Source organism: Stegastes partitus, unplaced genomic scaffold, assembly GCF_000690725.1.
Source record: "Stegastes partitus isolate 25-593 unplaced genomic scaffold, Stegastes_partitus-1.0.2 Scaffold47, whole genome shotgun sequence".
In the NCBI taxonomy this organism is placed as follows: domain Eukaryota; kingdom Metazoa; phylum Chordata; class Actinopteri; family Pomacentridae; genus Stegastes; species Stegastes partitus.
The window spans coordinates 928,137-954,391 of record NW_007577778.1 but is presented as its reverse complement, the minus strand read 5'-3'; the positions used below and the strand labels follow the sequence as shown (position 1 = coordinate 954,391).

General features: G+C 42.3%; 1 protein-coding gene and 1 long non-coding RNA gene across 11 annotated transcripts in view; one reads left to right on the top strand and one right to left on the bottom strand.

Annotated features, from left to right (window-relative positions):
* The window catches only part of birc6 (baculoviral IAP repeat containing 6), a 132,122-nt gene that overhangs the window by 85,155 nt on the left and 20,712 nt on the right, over positions 1-26,255 (bottom strand). For 2 of the 10 annotated variants that reach the window (XM_008306820.1, XM_008306824.1), the window contains exons 7-41: positions 25,344-25,569; positions 25,059-25,228; positions 22,747-22,805; positions 20,929-22,593; positions 19,284-19,433; positions 18,877-19,102; positions 18,190-18,350; positions 17,857-17,997; positions 17,213-17,344; positions 15,822-15,988; positions 14,850-14,983; positions 14,535-14,696; positions 14,277-14,408; positions 13,310-13,407; positions 13,041-13,188; positions 12,739-12,872; positions 12,126-12,272; positions 11,837-12,024; positions 11,035-11,346; positions 10,305-10,404; positions 9,921-10,135; positions 9,592-9,800; positions 8,637-8,989; positions 8,189-8,408; positions 7,234-7,370; positions 6,885-7,022; positions 6,126-6,253; positions 5,805-5,936; positions 4,849-5,064; positions 4,583-4,766; positions 2,758-2,958; positions 2,120-2,253; positions 1,120-1,273; positions 891-1,007; positions 554-714 (exon numbers count right to left, since the gene is read on the bottom strand). In XM_008306820.1, the coding sequence (XP_008305042.1) occupies positions 554-714; positions 891-1,007; positions 1,120-1,273; positions 2,120-2,253; positions 2,758-2,958; positions 4,583-4,766; positions 4,849-5,064; positions 5,805-5,936; positions 6,126-6,253; positions 6,885-7,022; positions 7,234-7,370; positions 8,189-8,408; positions 8,637-8,989; positions 9,592-9,800; positions 9,921-10,135; positions 10,305-10,404; positions 11,035-11,346; positions 11,837-12,024; positions 12,126-12,272; positions 12,739-12,872; positions 13,041-13,188; positions 13,310-13,407; positions 14,277-14,408; positions 14,535-14,696; positions 14,850-14,983; positions 15,822-15,988; positions 17,213-17,344; positions 17,857-17,997; positions 18,190-18,350; positions 18,877-19,102; positions 19,284-19,433; positions 20,929-22,593; positions 22,747-22,805; positions 25,059-25,228; positions 25,344-25,569 (7,351 nt within the window). The remainder of the gene's footprint in view (positions 1-553; positions 715-890; positions 1,008-1,119; positions 1,274-2,119; positions 2,254-2,757; positions 2,959-4,582; positions 4,767-4,848; positions 5,065-5,804; positions 5,937-6,125; positions 6,254-6,884; positions 7,023-7,233; positions 7,371-8,188; positions 8,409-8,636; positions 8,990-9,591; positions 9,801-9,920; positions 10,136-10,304; positions 10,405-11,034; positions 11,347-11,836; positions 12,025-12,125; positions 12,273-12,738; positions 12,873-13,040; positions 13,189-13,309; positions 13,408-14,276; positions 14,409-14,534; positions 14,697-14,849; positions 14,984-15,821; positions 15,989-17,212; positions 17,345-17,856; positions 17,998-18,189; positions 18,351-18,876; positions 19,103-19,283; positions 19,434-20,928; positions 22,594-22,746; positions 22,806-25,058; positions 25,229-25,343; positions 25,570-26,255) is intronic. The other 8 variants (XM_008306823.1, XM_008306826.1, XM_008306828.1 and 5 more) reach the window with 7 other exon arrangements.
* LOC103376459 (uncharacterized) lies at positions 4,056-22,724 on the top strand. Its single transcript, XR_521324.1, has 4 exons — positions 4,056-4,332; positions 5,156-5,157; positions 7,838-7,844; positions 22,715-22,724. It is a non-coding gene; the product is annotated as an uncharacterized LOC103376459 (long non-coding RNA).

Sequence of the window (26,255 nt, the reverse complement as noted above, 5' to 3'; positions counted from 1 at the left end):
TGGTGTCAACAATGACTGATGAGACAACCACGGCAAAATCGAAGGCTATCCCCCTTGTTACTTTTACTGATCACTGAGCGTGTTGTTACGTTGTTGCACTATTTGACTGCTCATGATATTTATTTATTTCAGCAAATTGAAACTGGCTCATTTCATGGCTATTTAAGGCGAAGGGGGGCCTGAAAATGTTTTGTCCTCCGAAGGGGGACCTGACAGAAAAAGTCTGAGAACCACTGCTTTAAGCTCTCTCTCTCTCTATATGTGTGTGTGTGTGTGTGTGTGTGTGTGTGTGTGTGTGTGTGTGTGTGTGTGTGTGTGTGTATGTATATATGCTAATTCAACAGCCAGATTTTTACTTATTAACATGTCCCACAGGATGTCTTTGACATATTTAACAGCAAAAGCTCTCCTAAAGAAGTTTAAGTACATTTGATCTAAGGCGTTTACAAGGGTGATAAGAAATGATATGATTGATGATAGCTGGTGCTGAAACCCTGCTGAGTGTTGTAAATTGTAATTCACTTTAGTGGGCCACCACAGAGTGGGTGCTGACCTGAACATGGTGGACCTGCAGCATGGAGAAGAGCTTGTTGAAGCAGGCACTCAGAATGGGGATGGACGAGGGTTGGACCATCAGACTGCTGCCTGGAGGAGAGCCTCCTCCGTGGAGAGCTCTCAGCAGAGAGTCATCAGTCCCATTGGAGGCCTGGCTCACTGGAAGTTAGACAGAAAGCAAAACTTGTAGCTACGATATACACTGACTGGTTTATATCCAACGAATCACTGAGTAAATTAATTTGTCTGGGTTGCTGAGCACTTGGGATTCTCATTATGACAAGCATCTGTTACATGAAAAAAACGTCCAAGCTTATTTGGTGCTGTGTGGGTACCTGTGGATGAACTTGAAGTGAGGGCCTGAAGAATGGAATCGGCCTGAAGAGTTGCCATCATTTTGAGCATCAGCTCCGCCTGCTGCTCCAGGCCTACTTCTAGCCGGGCATCCAGTGCTGTTAAACAGAGACACAGGGGTTCAAAGGTTAGATGGAAAAAGGTCCAAAATTCACAGAAGTCAGCACAGAAAAGAAAAATATATTTAGGAAAATTTGGGCCTTTGCTCACCCTGCGACACGGAGACTGATAGACCCTGTGACCCGGGCTTTTCAGCAGCAACTGGAGGTTTGGATACTGGGATACCAACCCCTCCAATGTACGGGTTGTACCCGTATGTGCCATAGTCAGCACCCCAGTAGTCATACCAAGTGCTGCTTATAGGCTGAGGATGAACATGAGAAGAAAGAGAGATGACAAACATGAGGGCTACAATGAACTGACATTTGACCATCATTTTATTCATTTCTACATTTTCCAAAAATGTTCATCTTGTTGTCACTGATGCCAACAGTAGTTCAGAACTGAACTGAAGCTTAAGCAAGAGAAAATCTGACATTAATAATCACACGAACACACATAAAAACATTTTAAAAATGGATCAGAAATGTAATTCTAACAGTTAATGTGAGACATTTTATGTAAAATGTGAAATCCCATTTCAGTGGGGTTTGAGGGAGTTATTTTGCTGAAATATCAAAACTTTTGTACTGATCTCAGAATCTCATTCATCTGCTAGAAGAGGCTTATAGAACTAACAACACTTAAACTGGTAGATCTATTATTTGCAACTAATCAATACATGGTCAGACCAATGTCGATATCCGCATTTTCCATTTAACACAAACTGACAGATTTCTGGTACTTGTTTACCACAAAAGATAATTAAAATGTGTTTTTCATTGTAACACTATGACTTTATCTCACAAAAACAAAATCATCTTGAAGATACCGCAACTTAAATGTGAAATTATAACTTTGTTCAACTTTATTTTTGAAATACTACAGCATTTTAGCATATTTCATATCTCATTTGCCTAATATTGTAACCTTTCCCTTCAAGCACTCACTGGCTTTGTTTTTAATAAACCATTATTTACTGAGTGTACAGTTTTGTCTAACATGTTAACAAGTGTTGGCTGCTCTATGCTGGCTCACAGGTGTAGCTACATGGCTTTAAATACTGACAGACAGAATGAGAGAGAAGAACAGGGTGTGGTAAGAAACATACCTTAAACACTTTGGCAGCGAGTGGATCTTTTTCCAAATCAATATCTAAAGGATCAATATCAACATCCATCAGGTCTTGTAGCAAGTCAAAGTCTATGTCTTTATCTTTTTCCAAAGATGACAGAGGTGGAGCACCTTTGGGTAATGAAAACAGCTTTAATATTGCCAAGCAAGCACACTAGAAAAACATACAAGCAAGAGAAACTCTTTCTGTAGCACGTTACTAGGCAATTTTAACGCCGATCCAGGAAGTACTACAGCTCCTATACTGCTACAGGAGGGAGAATCCAGACACAAGTAATGATTTAAATCAGTTTTTTCCTTTAATGGTGTCTCTAGTAAAAATAATTTGGTAAACCACAACTTAGGTTTGTCCAATACAAATCTAGCTATAAACTAGTCAAACAGGCCAAAAAGACTCTACTTTAACATGTCTGAATTCCCACTCCAAAAAGCAGCAATAATCATAATATTAAAAAGAAACATACTGTGGAGAAAAACTGTAAACATGCAGCCATGAAAAAAGGGGAAAACACCCAAACAAACACTTTATATTGTCATGGTACAAAGTGTGGGTTCATATCAACGTCTGTGTGGTGTTGTGGAAAGTGTGGAGAATGGTCAGGGCTACCCACGCACTTTGGAATACTGAGGAGGTCCCGGTAGTACCTGCGATGATATCAGGCACCAGGGCCTCGTCAATGCTCTCTACCAACGGTATAGGTGCTGGCTGGGGCAGGGAGTCATCTGAATCTGCCCCTGCTGAGGAGGACGATGCCCCAGCCTCCTCACCTACCACCTCATCCATGACATCCAGAGAGCCGGGAGACAGCAGTTCACCTACGAAAACAGTTAGTTTACGCTGCAGTCCAAGAAAAATGCACCACTTTCAGGAACAGCATGGTCCCAGGGCACTCAAACACCAAACATGTAACACAGCATTACATACAGAACCGAGGACATTTTATTCAAATCTTGCACTGTACTGTAACTGCACTTAGATTGTTTTATAATCTTGTTTAATATGTCTGATTATGTTCTACATCACTATTTGCTGAGATACTTTTTTTTTAAGTTATTTTTTTGGCCTTTGTGCCTTTATTGGATAGTGTTAGTGAGAGAGAGATAGGAAAGTAGGGGAGAAGAATGGGGGGAGGACATGTGGGAAAGGGTCATGAGCGGGATTCGAACTCATGACCTCCACATTGGGACTGTCGCCCTGCACATGGGACGCCAGGTCAACCAGGTGAGCTATAGTGGCGCGCTGCTGAGATATTTTCTAACCACATGGTGGTGCTCGAGCAGAAGCCAGGGGATCACTAAAATCATAAATTTCACCTCAAAAGGTCCTGTTTATCTGCATAGGTTTCATGACAACAGATCCAGTCAGAGTTAAGAGAATGTTGGTCAAACCGACAGCCAGCCGTAAGACTAGAAATAGTAGAAACTAATGCAATAACTGAATGTTCACAAAATAATATCTAATTACAACAAAAAGTTCAAATAAAACTCATTAGTAATCCTACACATGACCCTTTAGGTGGTGCATCAGACTAATTTTAATGTGGCATATACTCTTCTAATAAGAGTTTTAAAAAAAATACAAAGTGAGTTAATATGGAACCTGCAAACCACAAGCAGCGAAGTTGAAGCTACATATAATGATTATTTTCTTTACTGATTAATCTACCTGCTATTTTTGCTAACTAATCAGTTAAATGATAAAGTTCCCTTCCTTCGACTTTGTCATGTAAAGAAGCTCAAATGTGCTCAGGACATGCAGGAGTAGTGTTGTGTGGCGCACACCAAGCCACTTTATTGCCACTTTATTTATTTCCAATTTACCAAGTCTGTGTACAAACACTTGTAAGAATTAAATGAGTACTGCTTTTTTTCTACAAAAAAATGTCTTAATATAAATATTCCATCAAAACAGTTAATTGATTTTCTGTTAATAATCCAACTCATCTTTTTAGCTCCATAATCTGAAAAGTATTGAGAGCACAGATTATTCCACATTTGAATAGTCCTCTGCCAATCAGGAGACCGCGAGGGCAGACCAAAATAATTCCCTAACGTTCAAAAAGATAAACAGTAGCTCAACTGGATAAGACCCACAAACAGCGACTCGATGTGGCGGTCATGGGATCGACTCCTGACCACGGCTATTTGCTGCAGATCTTTCCCCATTCTTCTCCCCCCTTTCCTGTCTCTGTTCTGATAATGAAGGCAAAAGCCAAAAAGAAAAATCATTTAAAAAAAGATTAATAAGACAAGTTTCAGTAGAATATGCTGCTCTAAAGCCACACATAAACTCAAACAACAATTTGTGTTAGACTGAATATTTTTTGGACCTGATCAAACACCACCAGTCAAAAATCTCGAGCCCAGGGCTACGCAAACACACTGTTCATCAAGTCCAAACAGATGTGATACAACACACAAGCAAGCAAACTAAACACACCTGCCAAAATGTCCTGTAGCATACACGTGAGGGAATACTGTGCCCAGGCGCCCCCCCAGGAGATGTCTCCCCGGTTGAAGTCCGTCCCCACAAGCAGGAGCAGCAGGCGTTCCAGCTGCTGCTCAGACACCACCTCACACAGGTGGATTGTGGGTCTTGTGGCATTGGCTATCCTAGCAAGGACCTAAAAGGGTGAACAAAAATATGTTTAATGGTTCTATACAACTTCCTGAATTTAGAAACACATACAAGGGTCCGATGAATACCTTGCAGACAAAGAGCAGCAGGTCAGCATGACAGGTGAAGTCCATAGAGAGGAGGAAGAGGGCCAGCTTCTGCACCACAGAGATGCAACGTTCATGGGACAGTGTGAAGGGCAGAGGTTCTACTTCCGGGGCTTCTTTGGCTGTTGTGGACTCTGTGTCCAATGTGGAGCGGGGCCATTCGGCTGTCCGTCGCAGACGGATCAGGTCTTTAAAGTGCTGGAAGAGGAAGTAAGAGTTAAAGAAATTGTCGGACATAAATATAGTTCTAAGTTCAAAAGGGCTTTATTGTCATTTCAGCCACATACAGCTGTACAGTACACACTGAAATGAGACAGTGTTTCCCAGATCCAGAGCTAAGGTGCTACATGCAACAACAACAATGAACATTTAACAAGACGTATGCAGAGCTACATGCGGAGACCCTGGGTTACGGCTGAAATGTTGTAAAGACAGAATTTAGAACCTTTTCTGCACACTGATGGCAAATGAGACCCCTGGATTCCACAGACCTCAGAGGGTTCTCATGGTATCAGGTACCAGTACATTAACAGTTGGATCAGACTTGTTTTTTTCAGCAGATCCCACAAATGTTCAATCAGATTAAGATCTGTGGAATTTGGAAGCCAAATAAACACCTTGAACTCTTTGACATGTTCCTAAAACCATTCCCAGACAATGTTTGCAGTGTGGCAAGACATTACTGCTAACAGGGAGTACCACTGAAATGATGGGGTGTACGTGGGCAGCAACAATGTCTCAGAAGAGGGCATGTGCCAACTTGGCATCCACATAAATGCCTAGCCCACTGGTTTGTCATTTTCCTTGGTGAAATCACCTCTTTAGGTAAACGATGCACTCGTACCCAGCATTCACAGGACCAGGATAGTGTTTTTCACTGCTCCAGCGTCCTGCACCAACTCTAGCTGTCTCTAACTCTAACGAGATGAGCTTCTCACCTTGGATGTGGCTTGTTTGAGCTTGGCCTGTTCCACCAGCAGTTTGTAGGAGGAGCCTTTGTTGCTCTGTATCTTCTCCTTTTCGATCTGCTCCACCAGAGCTTTCTGTTTTGCTTTCAATAGATTTAACTGCTACAATGAAAAGGGCACGATAAATATAAGCACTGCAAAAGCATTGTCATTTTAGTTTTATCATGGATAGCACATTAAAACAATCCCTTCTGTAAATCTAGCAGGCAGAGTTTCACATATGAAGCTGTACTTTCCGATTTAAAAAAACAAACATGCAGATGAGTCGGTTTTGGAATGAGACACATTTACCTGTTTGTGATGGACGAGCTGCTTGCGGATCTTGCGTGAATAGAGGCGGTCCAGGCTGCTGCTGCCTTTAGCTGACCTGCTGGAATTCTGAGACTGAAGGCTGTTGTTGATGAAGCTCCACTGAATACCTGAGGGATAAAAACACTGCACATTACTGGAGGCAACAGAACAAGCATGAATTACATAAACATTAGTAACTCAAATAACTTTTCAACCTCACTACTCTCATTTAAAATATAGTTATTCTGTGATATTTATTTAGATTTTTTTTCTGTTAATAAAACCTTTTAATATGTTCAGGCTATTTTGAAAAATAGATTTGCTAGGATTTTTCTTTTGGTGTTCATTGATGACTTTATTTGACAGAAGCAATGTAGCTGGACAGGAAACATGGGGGGAGAGAGCAAGGGAGTGACGTGCAGTGAAATTAAGTCTGACTGAGGACTCGCTGCTAGCATTTGCACCCATGTGATATAAACCCAAACTACTAAGCTTCAGACCTCATTATTTTGAAAATGTCTAATTTCAAAAGGTGCTTAATGTTCAAAACTAGCACCTCTAATCTGAATGACAGGTGAACAGTGTAAAATGGCTATCAATAGCATGACATGAGCTATTAAAGAATACGCAATTTTTCACTCAGTGAATTTCACAATTTTAAGTTCCTGAAGTGAAATAAAAAATGTACATTAAAATGTTTTAGAGAAAAGCTTAAATAAATCATAAAGACATTTTTAAGGAATTACACAGTTCACATACCTGTTAAAGGTCTCTCCCGTTCTTTGCCTCCTAGGTGCTTCTTTCCACCAGAGGCCTCATCTTCAATACTGGCAACATAGTCCAACAGCCTGGAAACCAGCATCACTACCCAGCTGATCATGGGAATATCCAAGACACCTACAAAACACAGGAACACGCACTCTCATGTCACTTCAGTGTCTGTGAAATAAATAAATGTAAATGACCACATTCACAAAGACGTAGCACGATGTGTAACATCTGTGTAGGAATATCCCATCAAGTTAATATTGTTAGATGCCCAAAATGACACAAGTCTGGAACTGTTGCCTCAGCATATGTACACCTGTCACACTGACAGCTGCTTTACCTTCAGTACGGCGCTGCGCAGCAGCTTGTGGCTGCTGCAGTGGAGACAAAAGGCTGTCAAGGAGGTTTAGGAGGCCCTCCAACACACCACTGTTACTCAGGGATCTTTGGCCAATGCAGGACAGGAGCATGAATACCCTGAAGTAAAGAGAGATGGACAACACTGCAGTGAATTCCTGCACCTTCCACACACCTGGATATGAACTTGAAACCCAGCTGTTTCAGAGACATCAGAGAGGTCAGAGAGGTCCAATGGGTTACAGAATCTATGCAGCTCCAGCTCCCAAATGCACGAGTAGACAATTCAAACTGTCCAAAATAATGACCAAGAGCTGTACCATGGTGCAATAAAACACTTTCGCAGTTCTTGGACTTGGAATCTCTGCAGCAAACTGCTTTTTGTGCTGAGCTAAGGCATCTGGCAGTGCCGTAAGGGAAAAGTCTGTGAAGCGGGTTTTCAGGCAACTCACATTAAACAGATACAAATAATAATGATCACCCTTTCCTTAACAATAAAAATAAACATTCACCTCTGTCACTTTCAGAAAAATAACAATAATAGAGTCGTACTGGGGGAAAAAATATGGCATTTGGTATGATTCAAGCCACTGCGTCAGATTTATTAAAATGTCTTTTAAGCACTGAGAAATGACTGAAAGTGCATAATTGGTACCATTACCTTGCATGATTTTTTAAGAACTTAAGCAAATAGGGATTAATAATATAGACTCTACAGTTCATAACCAATTGATCACTGTATGAATCACTATGGCTTTATAGTGCCATTAAACTGTGGGCTGAAAGGATTCATGAGTCACAAGACTAAAGAAGACGATCACTGTCTTATCACATCCAGTACATGCCTAAATTGTTTTCTGTGAATCTCTCATGTTAATCTCTCTAGGTAAAATCTACACAGAATGCAGGGTAACTGCGTAGCATCTAATGGCTCCTACCTGTCCTGGGGAAAGATGAGCAGTTGTTCAGAGTTGTAGAGCTCCTGCAGCACATTGGAGAGGAACTGGCCCCACCAGCGCTCGCCTCCACAGAGCTGCACCAGCAGCAGGCCCGCGTGAAGACGGATCTTAGGCGTCCCACTGATGCAAAGGTGTTTGAAGAGCTCCTCACAGGCCTGGGCATGGAAGGTACTCTGAAGCACTGAGGGCACAGAATGGCCTGAAAATATAGAAACAGATAAATGACTGAACGGCTTACCAACAAAGTTAAGCAAAACTGTTGTATGAATGGACAGACAACCCCCAAAAAATGCCTTTGGTGTTTGCTGTCACCACAGCAGAGGCACAAAAATCCAAGCATTTCCATGCATTCACATTTCAATGTCATCTTCAAACTATAACACTTGATGGGCTGGCATGATCCAGCCTTGTCCGGCTCTCTGCTTACCATTGTTGGAGTGCAGCAGGCTCAGCAGTGTGTCCAACAGGTAGCGGATGATAGTCCTCAGCTGCTCTGTGGACGAGTTGTGAACCAGTTCCTGGGCCTCCGGAGCACCACCTGTGGGGAGCGACTTGCGGCTGGCGCCTAGTGATACGCGCAGCCGCTGGACGGCATGGTGAGCCAGGTTGAGTTGCAGCTGCAGCTGGATGCAGTCCTGGTAGGCTGAGAAAACACGCTGGTCCTCCTCCACCACCTTGTCTGGTTTACGTAAGAAGTACTGGGCATTGTTGGCACTGTTGAGAGGCGGCAGGTCGATGTTCTGCAGAAGGGTCTCCAGCCGATGGCAAGCGAGATTGTACCTGGAGAATGAGAACAAATGAGGGTGTGGTAATTAAAGTGGAGAAGAAGCACCACCTCTGGATTTGAATCCCATCAGGACAGATTCATGAGCACAAAGTAATTGTGAATGCCAAATTCTGGTTTTGAGCAAAATCAGTTTAAACTCTTTAACAGCTGTTGTTACTTATTTTAAAAAGGCAGGGCTTTTGAAAACACCAATTATATGTTTATAGTTAAAAGCAGCAGTAATTTATCTTTGCAGTTGCATCCAGGAAACATAGAGCAACATTAGCAGTCATTTGGATGTGTGTTTTCCAGTCTGCTCCTGAAAGAAGTGTCTGGTTATTATGCAGCTAAATATGCTAATCTGCTTACCTACTCTGTCTGGTGTATCGCAAGTCTATTACAGAAACACTGGGAACCAAAGCTGTGAAGTCTTTTAACATAATCCAAAAAAAAATTTCAAAGTTTCTCCAAATGATGACCTTTGTTTTTTCACCAATGCCTGAGAAAATAACTTATCAAGTCAACAGATTTTGAGGCTGTTTAGGGAAAGATCAGTCAAATCTTGTGATGTAGCTGATGTATGACAATGGCAGAGTTTCTTTAAGTAATGTCTCACCTGCACTGAATGTCCTCCTGCAGCGCCACCATCATGGTCAAGTGCTGATCCACATCCGGCTGACTGGCTGCCTCGCTCTCTCCCCGCAGGGGATCGTGCATCAGTTTAAGCTCACTCTCCCATGGCAGGATGTAAGTGTGGCCATAGTAGAAGCCCAGTGGGATCTTGGCACGCGCATTGGTGCTGCCATAACGCCCAATCACAGTGATCTTAGAGAGCACAGTGTACAAAGACAGAAATAAGCCTTGGATATATCACTGCGGTAGACTGTAATAGCACAAAAATGTAAACAAGGGTTTGCAACTCTCCCAAGAAAAATACAAACAGACCTTCATGAACCTGCAGACAGGTGGTGGCAGCAGGTCGTGCAGAATGAGGGAGTGGGTGCTGATGTCGGTGGCCACCACCAGCCTGCGGCCATCCACCTCCTCACCCAGCGTCCAGATGTCTATGGACAGCGAGGCCAGGTCACCACAGGTCGGGATCAGAGCATCAGTCAGCAGAACAGGACGGCCGAAGTCCAGCGTGACGAAGCGACGAGCTCCTGGGGAGAAAACACAGATGAAGGACAAAGTTTATTTTATAAACATTTATACTTTATAAATCATTTATAAACATGATAGCTCGCTTTTCCAATGATAAATGTACGAGTCTATATACACAGACATTTTCAAGTGCATTTTAGCTGGTAAATATGGATTATAGCTACATACCAGAGTGCATCCGCTCAATGATGATGGACTGGTGTGGAGGAGGCTGCAGGAAGTGAGATGCCTGGGAAATGGCCAAAGCCAGACCACTGCCCATAGGGCTCTGGGGCAAAACAATAAAGAAATGAATAAACAACCTGTTTTAGTTCAAAGAGAGGTCTCTGTGTACTATTACTTGCCCTGCCCATGTAGATAAAAATCCCTCTGCTTTGGTCAATCTGACATTATTTCACCTTACTTTGAATTCCCTCAGGTACAAATTGTGCTATACAAATAAACCTGCCTTGCTTTGCCTTGTCGACAATATTTTTTCAGTGTTATCATTGGAAATAAAACCCACAGTGTGAAATGTTTTAGTGTAGTTACATTCATGTGTATAATCTTTACGGTTTTGTTTTCTCTCTCTTTATTTTTTAATAGAATGTGACTGTTTCTGTGTCCAAACCGTAATTGTCCTCTGAAAGAAAGCCTGTCTCTTTTTCTTACAGAGGTGATAATATTTCTAGTGCATTAGTTTATCAAATTTTATATCATCAAGCTCTAATATCCCATTCTTTCTTTCTATTTAAAAAAAAAAAAAAGGCAAAGTTAAGCATGAATCTGACCAGATATTTGGTTCCTGCTTTTGGTTGCACTTAAGAGTCAACACCCAGTTCTACATAAAAGAAGAGTCAGCTGTCATAATTCAGAGGTCGTTGGCAACTAACCAAGTATGAAGCTGCATGTTACTAACCGGCTTGGCTTTCTGTGTGTTCTTGGGTGCAGCCAGGTTGACAGGCCCGGGGTCCATCATGGAACCAGGGAACAGGTGAGCCAGCTCAGCACTAAAGGCCGCAGACACCGCCTCATTGGGCGGCGTGAGAGGAGGGGTCATGAAAAGAGGTGTAGTTTTCGGTGTTGGTGGGATGACATCAGAGGGGTGAATGAAGAAGCCTGGAGCAGATGAGGGGTTTGAAGGCACAGAGTTGTGGATGGGTCCTACACCAGAGGCGGCGGCGGCAGCTGCAGAGGTGGTCTGATGCAGCTTAGCCTCCAGCTTGGCCTTCTGTTCCAAGCACGGAGAAAGAGATATTATAAACCACGAGACAAACACCAGACTGGTACTAGAGCAGCTTAGCCACTTTAAGAAAACATTTGTACCTAGACTCAGTTTCAGTTGGAATTTTTTTCCATATTTTACAATTGCAAATAAACACAAGTGAAAGCGCAATACTGACTTCAAAGTCAAACACAAATACTGATAACATCCTAAAAATGAAATTAGCATGAATTACACTGTGTTGTCATGGTTTAAAAAAAAAAAAATTAAAAAGAAACAGGAAAAAATAGAACAGACAGAGAAGAGGAAACAACAACTTCAGACACCAGTTTGTTAACAGAAATGGTCTGTAAATGGTGATGTCATCTCATTAGTGTTTAAATTTAGTTTCAGGAGCTTGTTCCCTAAGTGGGAAGAAAACAGTGGAAATAAAAAGAATGGGTGACAGTGATTGAAGAGTCAAAAGGCGCTATGTGACAGTGACTTGGTAATTCACCTGCTGCTGCAGCTTCAACAACTGCTGCTGTTTTTCCTGGAGGACCTGCAGCTGCTGCTCTGCTGACACCATGGCATGAGACAGCGACTGGAGCGCCACCTGAGCCGCAGAGCTCAGAGCTGTAGAGGCTTCACCGACCGTTCCTGTCGACAGTCCTCCCACCGCCGGCGTCACGCCAAACGTACTCACTGGAGTAAAAGAGCACACATTTAGGGAAGGACCAGCTCGGTTTCACCAGTGGAACAGTGAAAACTTGAGACAAGGCAGAGTTAAATTATATATGGTTCACCAGTGAACATGCTGGCATCATCTCGTTCCACCCGTGTGCCGTCACTGGTGGAGATACAAGTAAAGTGCAAAGGCTCCACCTCCAAGAGTCCTGTTAAGGCTGTGAAGCTGCCCTCTGCTGCTGCACAGCTGCTCACTTTTCCATTCCCTGCAAGACACCCAACACCCAAACCAAACAGAAAAAAAGATTCAAGAAAACATCAAAGCTTCTCCTCTGTTGGACTCCTTAAAAACAAATATTAAGCTCTCTGTAGCTTTACAATATATATATATTTTTTAAAAATACAGTTTAGAAATAAATAAATCATGTCCAACAAACTATGGCATTTTAGTGCAATCTCAACACAAACACCAGCACCTACATCTCACAAAGCTGCCAATCAGCTCAAGTGTAGCTGACATTTATCAAATACTATGATATTATGCACTAAAACTAAATCACATTAAATTGCCCTAGTAAGTGCTTTCTATAAGGATATGTAGTGACTCATTTTCACTTGCATTTGCAGTGAAATGCAAGATAAGCAAGCCGAGGTGGATAAAACACAGCAGAGTTTAATGAAGAAAGGACAGCAGGATGACACGACTAACAATATGTAAGTCAGTGTTCGTACCTGAGAGAATGTCAGAGAGGTCAATCTCATCTGACTGGACTCCAATGCTGCTGTTGAAGGCATTCTTACAGGAGGAACCACTGACCTCCAGGTCAAAGAGCACTGGGTCAAAAGGAGAGCTGTACAGGCCGTACCTGGAAGGAGGTGGACAGGATGGAGGAGGGAAGAAGAAATGCTTGTGTTAAGGGATAAACATCAAAAGAATAAGGATACGGTATAAATTGGGGTTACTTGCAACTACTAACAATAACTTGGGTACAGAGGCTGTAAACCGCTCTGTAACTCAATAACTTGAGCGCTACCTGGTCTGCAGCAGTGCTTCCAGTGGGGTGAGGCGGTCCTGCAGCTGTCGAGAGATGGCGGTGAGTAGGGAAGCACAGGCTGTGCTGCAGCCCGCCAGGTCCTCCTCCTTCACATAGTTGAGCAACACAAAGTACCAGAACACTGAACCTGCAAGCATTCAGGTAAGAGAAGAGGTTAGAAAATTAACACTTTAACATTAGTCACTAAAGGAAAACAAGGGAAAGTTGCTGTATGTTGTCCGGTACTCAGGACTTGCTCAGTTACTCACCACCTGTTGCTGCTGCGGGTAAGTAAGGCATATTGTCTAGCAAAGCCTTGAGAAGGCTTACACCAAAACCCTGTTGACTTGTGTCTCCTTTCCCATTGCTAGAGCATGAAAAAAAAAAAACAGCCAGTTGTTATTATTTCCATGTTAACCCAAAATGCAAACACGATCAAGAGAGAACACAGTATACATTGTGGTAACTTGTAACTTTTTGCAAATGGCAAATATTGCAATAAATATACCAGGGCATATGCTTAGGGATGCACTGCAGAAAGAGTGTGTTTTTAAGATAGAGGAAATATTCTCATTCAGAATGTCCCATGTGTGTTTTGGTAACTTATCATGCGTTTGTTAGTGTAGGCTGTTGATTGCCTAAACAGTAGGAAAAGTATGCTACTGTTCTAATTACATGTCCCGCTAATGTGTAGAGACCACAGGCATTTTCAAAATCATGTACAATTTCAACAGCGGGCTATTTTTTCATTAAGAAGTAGAGCAGTTTGACAAAACACTACATTGCTGTATTTCATTTCCTCTACTGGTTAGGCTGGTGTATAAATGATAGCTGTATGTACCAGTGACACCGTATCAATGGCAATATGAAAATAATTTGATAGAACGTTCAATAGCTTCACTGAAATCTACCTGGTTAAACTGCCATGAAAGCACATAAAACACATCCAAAAAAGGAAAAGCAAAAAACACTCAGTTCAGTTGCATGAACAACCCCAATCCCTGTCTGGCTTATAGCACCCTATCACATTTCACTTCAAAAATCTAATTAATATTTAATTTTCCCAGGAGAGATCAAATATTTGCATGAAATTGTATACTTCACCAGTCTGGGTTCTTAAATACAATGGAAAACAGAGCAGAACTTGGATATTATGTTGGAGTGTGAAAGACTTGTAAAGATCCCATAGCGGAAAAGAACTCAAATATTTTTGCAGAAAACAACCAGGTTTCTTACCTGATACAAAGTGCAAGAAAGCGAGCACATTTGTGTGCTATGCTCCGGCCAGCCTCAAAGAAACACACTCGCACAATATCCGTTAGCCTCGTCCGGGTTTTTGCGAGCAGGCCCTCCTTTCCTTCTCTCAAGCTAAAAAAAAGAGAAAACCTGGGATGAAACACTTAGCTTTCTAAAATGTCAAAGCAAAACTTACACGCAACCTCGATGTCCAAAGTGATACTGTCGTATTTGTTGTGTTCTCCAGGTCAGTCATACCTGCAGGGTCCATTGGAGAAAACCCCAGCCAGCCAGCACAATATGTCAAGGATAAGACTTTGGGCATGCTCAGTGGCCGGGCTGCCCTCTGTCCGTCGACAAAGTGCATCCAGCAGCTTCTCGTGAAAGTCTGGAAACTGCAGCATAGCACAGCGCTGAACCCTGAAAGGCACAAAACAGCAAAGATAGTCCCATTTAAAGTCAACCTGCGATTCATAGAGTGCACAAAAACCATCTTTACATATATATTCAATAAATGTTCATCATGATAAAGCTTTGACAACAGGGTCAGGAGCATCTCACTAATGATCTGACCTTTCTTTGGGTACTGACGTCTTCTTGAACCTCCTGATTGTGACTGAAACTTCCTGCAGCAGGTCACAGCCTCGCAGGTTTTCCACTTTCTTCGAAGGTGCTGAGGCCTCCGTTTTCACTGCAGAGACCTTCTCCTGCACACATACATTAACAAGCAGCAAATAAATGACTGTGACTGTGCGTTTGTTAATCATTTTTTTGTCGTGGCTTTACCTAAAGGCATGCATTCGAAAACAAAATAAATGAAAAACAAAAGGTTTTTTTTAGATTTATTATCCATACAATGTGTGGAACACAGTTCACGTGAATGTCGCCTATTATGACTTAGGACATTTTTGAAAATTTAATCTGATAGAATTTGTAGCCTATTCATAGCAGAAAACTCTTTTCTTTGAGAGAAAACAATCAGTCTTCAAACAATTGCTGAATACCCATTTGTACAATAAAACACTCTACTTATGGATTTAGTTAAATTAACTTTATTACTCCTTTAACAGGATCTACACCATCTCAAGTTGGTAGGACCAGTTTTTATGTGGAGGTATATCCAGTTTCTATGTTTCAGCTAGTCTTCAGCTACTGTATGTTCCAAGCGTTGGTTAAATCGTGAATATCTCCAGTTAGTCTTTTTAGAGCAAAGTTCTCTATACTTTCCCAACCCTCCAATGCAGCCCAACTATGAAACACAGCCTGGGAAAACACAAAGAGGACATTTTGCACTAGAAAGACTGTAACTTACTTACTGTAAAATACTGACTTGATTTAAATAAGTCAGACAGTTAAGGCATCATACTAACTTAACATAACATTTATTTAAATTGAATAAAGTTTGGATTATTTTCTTGGACCAAACGAGTACTGGATTCCTTCCCTTATCACTCTAAATGAAAGCAGATTAGGAGAGAATCTCTAAACGGCCAGTCTGGGCAGGATGAAAGAACTAACCTTCAAAAAGAAACAGTGAATTTTTACCTTAGAGGCCTGAGCACGTTGCAGCAGTGTGGATAGTGAGTGGGCTTTGGTGCCCTGCGGCTTGGTGCTGGGCATTCTCACAACAGGACGGGGACTATCCTCCATGCTCTTGTCACTTACGGCTTTGATGTGAACCAGGAAGGAACGGTACTTCCCTCCTGCCATGCCTGCAGCAGAGACAGGAATAGGACAGCTAAGAAACACTGACGCACTTGAAGCTTCATGGTTCTTTTGTGATCACAATTTAACAGTTGTTAAGTTGTTAAGATCACAACAAAGGAGATCAGGGATCAGAGAGCGATTTCACACATCTTGAATCAACAGTCGGACTTCAGACTAACTCTAAATCTATACACTGCACAAATATATTTAGCTGTTGGCTGCATTAAGTAGGAGTAACTTCCACTGAAATCTCTGGAACACAAGACTGTCCAAGTAAAAAAAAGACATGGTTGACCATCCCCTCACTTCAACTTTGGCCTTCTGGGGGAACTTTTTGGTTCTAAGGATATTTTACTGGGAAAATTTAGATGGGAATATCCAAAATATAAAGCAATTCAGCAGAAGTCAAGAGCACTCTTCCACCAATGACAACCGAATTAAAGAAGTCTAAAAGACATTGAGCATTGGACAAGATAAAGAAAGAAAGTAGAGCTTGTGGGATCAGCCAGCTTCTACTGGCATTCCTTCTCCCATATTTTGGCACTGTAATCTGGCCTAGGAACCTGCAGGGAGAGATTGAGGCTAATAACAGCCAACATTTGAACACTGGGAATATTTATGATTAAAGAATGGGAAAAAAGCTCATGCTGTGTCACTTTCACAAATGGAAACACAGTCCTTATTTCTAAAATAGCCCAGGGATAGGGTGGCTCTCATTAGGCCAAAATAAGTTTACTGCAAAACTGGCTAACCTGAAGTACGCTTATGTTGAGCAAGACCAACATTGAGACTGGTCTAATGCCATAGATTAGCCATAATCAGCTATGACCAGGTATGACCAGTTTGAGAGTGTGCAAGTTAAAATTTAACACTGTCACATTCATGCAAATGGATGAAGCTCATCAGGTTGTTTTGGCAATCCTCTGGCCAGCACAGGTAGCTACTGTATTAGCCATACTGACTAACGCAGTTCTTGGGCAGCAAAATGAAACAATCATGACAATAACAGCTTCCCACTATTAAATTAACATGATGGCAATACTATATCCCTAAATACTTTACAATGCTTTACTCCTAGGAAACTCTGCCCATAGAAAACAGCACATGTAAATAAAATAATTTGGGTTTGACACTAGTATCTGACATTAGTGGAAAATCTGTGGGAAAATCTGGAGCCCTAGGAACATTTGTCAAACTGCCCACTGTAACAGCATATATATAAGAGCTACCTTTGACCAGCTTGGGGCTGGTTAGGCTGAGCATGCCTGCATGGCCAGAGAGGTCCAGCCCACTGGCCAGCCACACTGGACCACAGAGGATGTCCTCCTTGTGGTCCTCAAGGAATGGACACAACATGGAGCCTGCAACAAGCACATTAAACCACAATTTGTCACAGGGTGGACAATACACATTCATTATTTGACAGTTTCAAGAAAGCTCAACACCACATTAAAGATTGGTAAGAATGAAAGTGGTGCTTCTAACTCAATACAACTGGTAGAACATCTGAGACTATAAATTAGAAAGGAAAACACTTAACTTATTGTCAGGGAGCATTAAGTCCTCATACACAATGAAAATGTACTGTTGATCTTGGTTGACATGATGAACATTTAAACAGCTTGATTCAAACACATCCTTCGTACATTTCAGGCCTGAACTTTAGATTGTGCGACCTACTGAACACTCGGTTGTTTGTCATGCAGGAATCATCCCCAAAACAAGTTGGATCTGGCTCAACAATTTTATCCATTTAACACTGAATCCACAACACAATAAAGTATGCAAAACATGAAAGGATAAATACTGATGACGGCTAGTTGCAAGACAAATTACAAAAAATGCTCCACTAATCTCAGACTAAACTGCTTACATTTTTTACCTGATGTCTCCTCGATGTCCATGAACTGGATGTCCTCTGTGAAATCATGCAACAGAGGCTGACCATTCCTCTCTCCATTGGCATGGAGGACACTGGAAAGAGGGAAGGAGATCTGTCTGTCCACTGCTGTCTCTGATAAAGGGAGAAGAAGCAACATTCAGACACAGATACATACAGCATAAAATACATAAAGATGGAAAAAAAGAATATCGTCTGACTATGAGAACAACAAAGTAGTCTCTTTTTGAAAAGCTGCAGTTGCAGTAAACAATCTACCTTTCAGAAAATGTAATTCATTCAATGATCTACAAACAATGCCCTCACCGCTGACTTTGCCCAGCCCAGGTGCTTTGTTCTTCAGTAAAGTGACCTGGATCTGAGGAATGTTGATGATGTTGGCATTCAGGACAAACTTGAAGTCCACATGGCCCACCATGCAGGCTTTGGGCAGTACCAGCTCAAACACATGCTCATCCCAGCTCGAGCTGCAGACACAACACAAATCATCATAATAAGAGGAACCTTCCAATACCTTTGACTAAGTCTTTATAGCTACACACACACAAAGCCTCCAACATGACTGACAGAAGACATTTCACTTTTCTAGGAACTCCTCCTTTGTTCAATATTGTGGAGTTTGGATCAACAAAACATTTCAAAAGATTTACGAAAGTATCATTGCTTCAGGTGTTAAGCCAGTTAACCCTGACTCTGACAGATGGTACTTATCGCCCTGAACGTGTCAAACCAAAGTGAAACAAAAAATGTATGTAATCCCATGAAAAAATGTAAAACTCAACAATTACATAAAATAGGGGCAGCCAAGTGGGGAGATTTACTTATAAACTATAATGTGATCAATGTGTTAAACACTGTAATATCCTAAGGTTTTTATTGACCCCTTACATGTGACAGTGAAAGGCTCTGTGCCTGTATGACATACTATGCTGCCCATGACAACACATTTTTTGTGGCTCACAATGTCAGTAAACATGCTCAAAAAAAATCTACCTGTCACTCTGAAGCTTCCAGGTGCGGGTGTGCTGGGCTGCATCTCCGTGGTGCTGTTGGTGAAGGTGCTGTGGGTGGCGCCGCTGCTGCTGCTCTTGCTGCACCTCCACCCAGCAAGGCGGCACTGTGGCGGAGAAGCGTGGGGTCAACGTCTCGAAGCGTGTCAGCTCCACCAGAGACATTAGACTCTCTGTCGTCAGCGGTTGGTCCACCAGGAGATCCACTCCTACACAAAGGCCAGTTGGGGAATCATTGTACTTATGGACGAACACATTAGACAACATGGTCTGATATGTCAAACCTATGTCAAAATTACTGACTGGAAGTCAATTCATGCTTTTCGTGTCTATGTGCACAGACCAATGCAGACTGAAATCAGCCTTGAGCGTGTCTTATGTCAGTTTTACCTGTGATCCCAGGACTGGAAGGGTTAGAGGAGGGCTTGGCCCCCTCCAGCAGCAGTTCAGCCCCTTTAGAAAGGGGGCCATCAATAAACATGTCTCCATCATCTATATCATCGCACACACCTCCAATTTGAAGGAAATGAAGTTCTCCACCTTCAGAGGAAAACACAAACACAACTTACATTGTCAAAAAAGTATACTGAGCAAAAGAATTCCTCTACAGCAGGACTTAACATTAAACTTTCTGGTTCAAGTAAAATAATTCTCTACACTTTTTCCACAGTGTAAATCCTAATTGCCAAATGACTAAAAACAAAAATTAAGTCTATTACAACAATGAATATGAAAAATACCAGTAAATATGTTAAACAAGAAAGTAATTCATAGGTTACTTGTGCAGCCACTGAAATGCGTTTACTGACTTAGGTCTAAATGAAGGCCTCTCTAGGTAAAGAGATGCATTTTGGGTAAAGGGCTCCAGACTGTGACCAAAATGGTCACAAATGCAATATTTTCTTTGGAGTGTGCTAGGTAAAATTTCAAGTAGGCGTTGTCCTGGACGCACATCATGGTCATTAAGCTGTTTTGGTGTGGCTCTCACTGGCACAGGCAGCCACTGCATTAGCCATACTGATAGAAGGTAGTGCTTTTATTTTCTGATAGAGTGTCCCTGCCTGATGTGTAAAACAGGCTATTTAGCTGATGTGCGTCCCAAAGAGAAAGCCAACAGTAGCTGATCATTTTAAAAAGAAAATGAGGAAAGCGGAGGCAGCTGGTGGAGAGTTAGAGGTCCAATTCAGACACACCTGATGATCAGACATGCAAGTGCTGGCAGGAAGATACGGACAAATATGCAATATATTCAAGTACAATGGCTAACACAGTAGTAGGGCTGCAAAACTGAATAAATACAAATCACAATCATGATTTTAGCTTTCCATCATTATATGAACGTGATTGACTGCAGTGTTTACATTGTAAAATGCACTCTGCTCGTAAAAAGCGGAATGCATCACATGGGCTGTTTTCTCCATTCACAGAAAACGGTGCATGTAGAGAAAATCTCGTTTCATTGAGGACAAATCTGACACTGGAATGCAATGTTTCACTTTTTTCAGAGAAATAATTGCTCTCACACACCTGTCTGTCACACATACACCATTCTGTTGCAAAAAATACACTAGCACCAAATGTGAATTGCACATTTTCTTTCTCTTTCAGTGACACTTGATAAAAATGACATTGCCTCGTTGTTTGAGGAAATTATTGAGGCTTTAAAAAAAAACAAAAAAACAATCAAACTTGAGACATTGGTTGTCTAGGAAACAATAGGCTTGAGGTTAAGAGTCACGGACAGAGTAGAGAACTCAGAGTGTTGAGAGATGGATTCAATCTTTTTGTAAACAATTATTAAATATAAGAATAACAGCAGTTGTGTCCATAACTTAAAAAAGAAAAAAAAAAAGAACAGGCAAAGATTTGACAATGAAGGGACATTCCTATAACTGACCCTCTGTAATCTAAAAACAAATGCACACACCCACAGAAAAAAAACAACCTCTTTCTACGGTCAAGTTAAAGACTACTTGTCTATCTGAACAGACAGTGATGCTGTCTGCAGAAAAATGTGCAGATACAAAACACTTACCTTTGGTGCAGGCGCAAAGGCGGTCGGTCCCAGAGCAATAGGTAACTGAGACAAAGGGGTCTGTCTCCTCTGCTGACCCCTCCTTTCTAGGCGGTTCCACCTTAGTCAGAACCTCCAATGTGGACAGGTCTAGTATCATAATATACCCAGCCCGTGTGGTGACCACCAGGTGGCCCAGGCCTGCCACCTCTAACCGTTTGCATTCTTTGTGGCTTGAGGCAGAGGTGGAGGGACTGGTGACAGTAGCACTGCTGCTGGTTGTGGCTGCTGCACATGCAGTCCCAGTTCCAGAGCTAGCAGAGCCTGCCTGGCTCGTTCCAAACCCAGATGAGCCATTTTTTGCAGCTGAAGGCAGAGCCTCCTCAGGAGCCTCCTCACTCTCATCCTCCCTACTATCAAGTACATCTGGAGGAAGCAATATAAGAGAAGTGATGGCATCACAGGGGTCCCAAATCTGCTGCAACTTGATGGGTTCTTCGTCCAATGTGACAATACGGGTGGAGTAATTGAGCTTGTAGAGTGCAAGATATCCTCCACTCCCACCACTTGGAGATCTCTGCTGCTGCTGCTGCTGGTCTCCTGGAGGTAGGATGAGGGGTGTCTGAGGTGGTGACCCACCTGGGTGATGGCCTTCCACCCCATTGGCCACTGGGTGTAGGGGGTCTCCTTTGCGCTGGCTGCACAGGGCAGAGTGAAGGCGGTTGAGATTGTTGAGAGCCTCCACTTGGTTTGTAGCACTCAGAGATTCAGAGCCGCATGGCTGCAGGCCGACCAGAAGGTGCACACCGTCCCAGCAGGGCGTGATGGAGTCCACATAAAGATTCTCCTCTTCCAGCTGTTTGGGCAGCCTCAAGCACTGCACCAGTGCACCAGGTCGAGGTGGGGTGGAGACAGTTGCTGCAGCCAGTGTGCTCCATTTGTCCATGTGACCATCCAACCCTGCAAGATTAGTTGCTGCATCAGCAAACTGCTGAATGTAGGTGATAGGAGGATCCTGAAGAAGAAGTTGTTCATGCGTGTCAAACTCCATCTCAATGATCTGTGGCACAGTGAAGCCCTCCTCATGGAGACCCTTGCTCATTAGGTTGTTCATCTGAGCAAAGACCTGTCCTGAGGACTTGTCATCTACTTCTCTGATACTGTACAGCAACAGCACGGGTATAGTCCTGCGCACAGCTGGCAGAGAAGAGGGGCTCGCAGGTTGGGAACCTGCTAGATTAGAGAAGCCCTGCTCCTGTGCTGCAGTCTGAGGGTTGCAGGTCTCTATCTCCATGGGGCCTTGCTCCTGTAGGGACACAGGGTGGAAGGGCTCAGGGCCCTGAGTCCTTAGTGGACCATCTGTGGTCCTGCGTGTTGTAGCTGGGGCTGTGGGCGGGGGTCCAGCCATGGGGGTGCTGGATGCTGAACGGTAGCTGAGCAGGCCTCCAGCCAGCAGGCAGGGAAAGGGAATGTTGTGGTGGTCAGGGACCTTGTCTTTTGTTTTGGCCTGGCTGTGGGCCTTGGTTTGGTTTAGTGAAGGGTTGGCACCCAGCTCCTCCAGGTCCTTCACCGTGTCCTCCAGCACACTGGCCACTACCTCCCACTGGAGCTTCTCTGGCTGCTGGAGCACACTCAGCGCTGTCACCCCTAGGTTCACATCCATGCTCTCCCACTGTGATGGGTGGCCTGAAACAAAAGCAAGAAAAGGTCAAAGGTTTTTCATGTCTGCACTGCAACATGGAACAAATGATGCAAGCACTATTTTAATGAGGCTGAGGGATTCTGAACAAAAAAGGGGCAACAGCAGCCTCACAAATGGCAAAATTCAAAACTGCATACCCGTTACTGACTCCGATCGGGAATGCTCATCACTGTCTGAATCCTCTAACTGGTCATCACTGGAAAAGAGGAAGTGGTTAAAAAAACATGTGTAACATATTAAAACACAAACTGATCTGTGACTGACTGACTGACACACACAAGGTTCCCACAAAGTAAGAAGTATTGTGTGGACTGTCTGTGGCACAATACATGGGCACTGTCTGGTCAGTCAGTCTTGTTTTGTCATTTTTGTTGTCTTTTGTTTAAAGATCATTCAGTACCATCACCAGGTTATGAAGGAACTTCTTAAGACCACAGGGAAGTTTAAAGTGATTTTATTTTCAGAAATTTTATCAGTAATTTGAATTGCTGAGGGGCTAATTTTTCACTGTATTAACAAGTCCTGCACCTGAATGGACCATGGCAAGAAGTAAAGAGAAAACATATAGAGTCGTGACTTGATAATCCGACACTCAATGTAAAACCTTCTTTTATGTTGGACAGCAAGGCTGTCAGATTGTAAAGGTGGAGGTCGAGATACAAGGAGGGCTTGATGCTTGTAGGGTAATTTGTTGCTCATATTTCTTGTTTATAGTTGCTATAATAAACTATCTACGTATTAGGGCTGGTCCGAATAGCAATTTCTGTTCTCCGGATATTTGTCCCTAATTAATGACAAATATCCTGAATATTTGACTCATCATGAACTACATTGGTCGCTCCATGACAGTGCACGATGTGGTGTGTGACTTCTTGAACGCTGGTGAAAACTTGGCAGATGCAATTTTACGTATGATGTCTGGCATGTCACAGTATTGAAGCAGTTTGTTTCTATGATTGATAAGAGCGATACAACTGCAGTACATATGGGTTCATAGAATTATTCAGGTGTCAAAACATGTCACATTGTTTAATACTTCAGAGAACCTCAAAGCACCAAACCTGTCCTACCTGTGTGTCATGTGGAGTTGTTCACCAACAATCTGATGCAAACTGACTTAATTAGTTGGGCAACCTCACTCAATAAGTGGGACTAGTGTATTGTTAAAACACTACCCATCACTGGATTTCACGTCTAATTGATCGGTGCACTTGTGCACGAGCCCGTCGGTTGACATCAAAGGTAAGTACATCTGTTGGATTTTTAAGTCAGATGATACGCTGTTATCCTTATTTGTGATATAAAATGTCATGTCGGAGTCAGAATCCAAGGCTGTCGGTATGTTAAGGCTATTTTTTATGGGTTCCGTTCGTTTTTCCTAAAAACCTGTCGGACAGCAAGGTTTTTGAATTGTTCAGGGTCCGACTGTCAAGTCACGACTGTATTTAGTGAATTGTAACAAAGTTACAGTTCTATAAATCATAAAAAAAGACAACAAAAAAAAAAACAAGTATCCACAGTTGTTACCAATATTGAAAAAAAAGGTTCACTGTATATACTGTAGATACTTAGAGTTTTAATTGGTTCCATCCTTGTCTCCTATCTGCTCTGTCTGTCTAAACACCAGCCAAAATTTCCTCAAATTTTTCACGTGATTGTTTGTTGCAGCTAAGATCGTTGCACCAAGGAATGCACACTTTTGGGGGGGAGCCAGAAGTCACACATTTATAGTTCAAGGACATCAGAAAGTTAAAAATCTGATCTTTCTGGCTCTGATAAATTGTGAAATTTCTGAAATTTTCAAAAGACAACATGAGGGTGGACTGAATAGTGTTCAGTCCTTGTGGCTCATATGTAGCAGTTTATGCCTTTGAGTTTCCCACTGTTACCTTCTTTGCAGTACAACAAATTTTGGAGCAGCAACCTCCACCTCCAGAGGGCTGCTATGTTATGTTTATATCCTGTATATAAGAGATGGTTTCATAGAAATTGAAACATTCTACATTTGTTAATGTACTACTGTGTTGAAGCCTAAAGATTGGCCAAAACCATTTCCTCTTTTGAAAGCAGATGTGATGCATGAGGAGTGGATCTGACCAATAACTTAAGGACACGTTGCATATTTATATCATAGCAACCTGTAAATCAAACGGTACCAGGAAATTATGCACCAGGGTCGATGCTTGCCAGGTTTACATAACAGGTCTTCCAAGGAGCATTACAAGCATTGCAGGAGTGTTGGGAAAGCTGTATCACTGCACAAGAAGATTATTTTGACAGATGATGCGAAATTTAGACGAGGTAAAATTTTTGATTTTCACAGGCAGTCTTGTAGTATTTATGGCAAGCCTTAGTACATGGCCCTTTGAATTTCAAATAGGGTTAATGTTCAGCATAAACAGTGCAGTTCCAATACTGGAAGAACCTTGTTTTGCTGAATGTTTTTTACCTGTCTCCCTCTAGCTTGGGTAGGTCAGAGCAGGAGGATGACTCTTCTAACCAGGCCAGAGTTGGTCTCCGAGACTCAGTCAGTGTCTGCTGGCCCTGCTCACCACTGCACAGGATCAGCTGCCTCAGGATGGCTGGGTCATACGGGTTGATGTCAAACTTCAAGTGCACCTGTTCAACACACAATCAAACACCTTTTAATCTACTATCTGAACACCATCATCTTTGACAGCAAAACATAAGACAGATGGCATAATCGCATGCATTCATGGTGAAGTGCTCAGACCTTCATCATTTTGGAGACATCCCAGATGCAGATCTTGCCCCTCTTGGTGGCAGCAGCCAGGAACTGCGGGCAGCTTCCAAAGCCGTAGCAGGCAATCTTGTCCGAACTGTCAGGGCTGTTGGGAAACTGAGCGGGGCTGGTTGCCAGAGTCACTGACAGCGGGACGTTCTGTGTGTGCTCGCCCTTTACAAATGGACAATTGGGAGAATGACGCTCGTGTTCGGACCTGGGGAGTAATAGAAAAATGTAGGGCATTACAGATCCTGTATAGTTGAACACAAAATTATTAGACGCTTATGAATTTGCTTTCTATTTTTTTATTTTATTTTATTTTATTTTAATTCCCAAGTGCTGTTGAACAAATCAAGGAAAATTTTAACAGCTTTTCCAAACATCCTAGTTTTATCTTTGATGCTTACTTTTTTTTTTTTTGCACACAGAAACAAAATTATTTAACAAAAACCAAAAACTACCAGGGTCAAAATTATTACCCCCCTTAAGAACTGACCTTTTTATTGAGCCAAAGCACAAACCACTGTTGTGCAATCATGCGCTTTAACTTTGTAATGCTCACAGCTTGTAATCAATCAATTAATCAAGTTAAAACTGGGGGTTGTCTTACACTTAACACACAATACAAACACTTCATTAAGGATTTGAGCAGCCACTTGAGAAAGCATCATGCCAAAAACAAAAGAAATCAGCTCAGACTTGAGAAAAAGAATTGTTGATGCTTACAAAGCAGGAGAAGGGTATACAAAGTTTTCACAGTGTTTCCGTGTGTCAAGAAGTGGAGTGAGAAGTCTCATCAAGACATTCAAAGAGAGCCATACAGTACAGAACAGGTCTGGCAGAGGTAGGAAGTGAAAGATTTCAAAGACTCTGGAAAGAAAACTTGTGAGAGATGTGTCT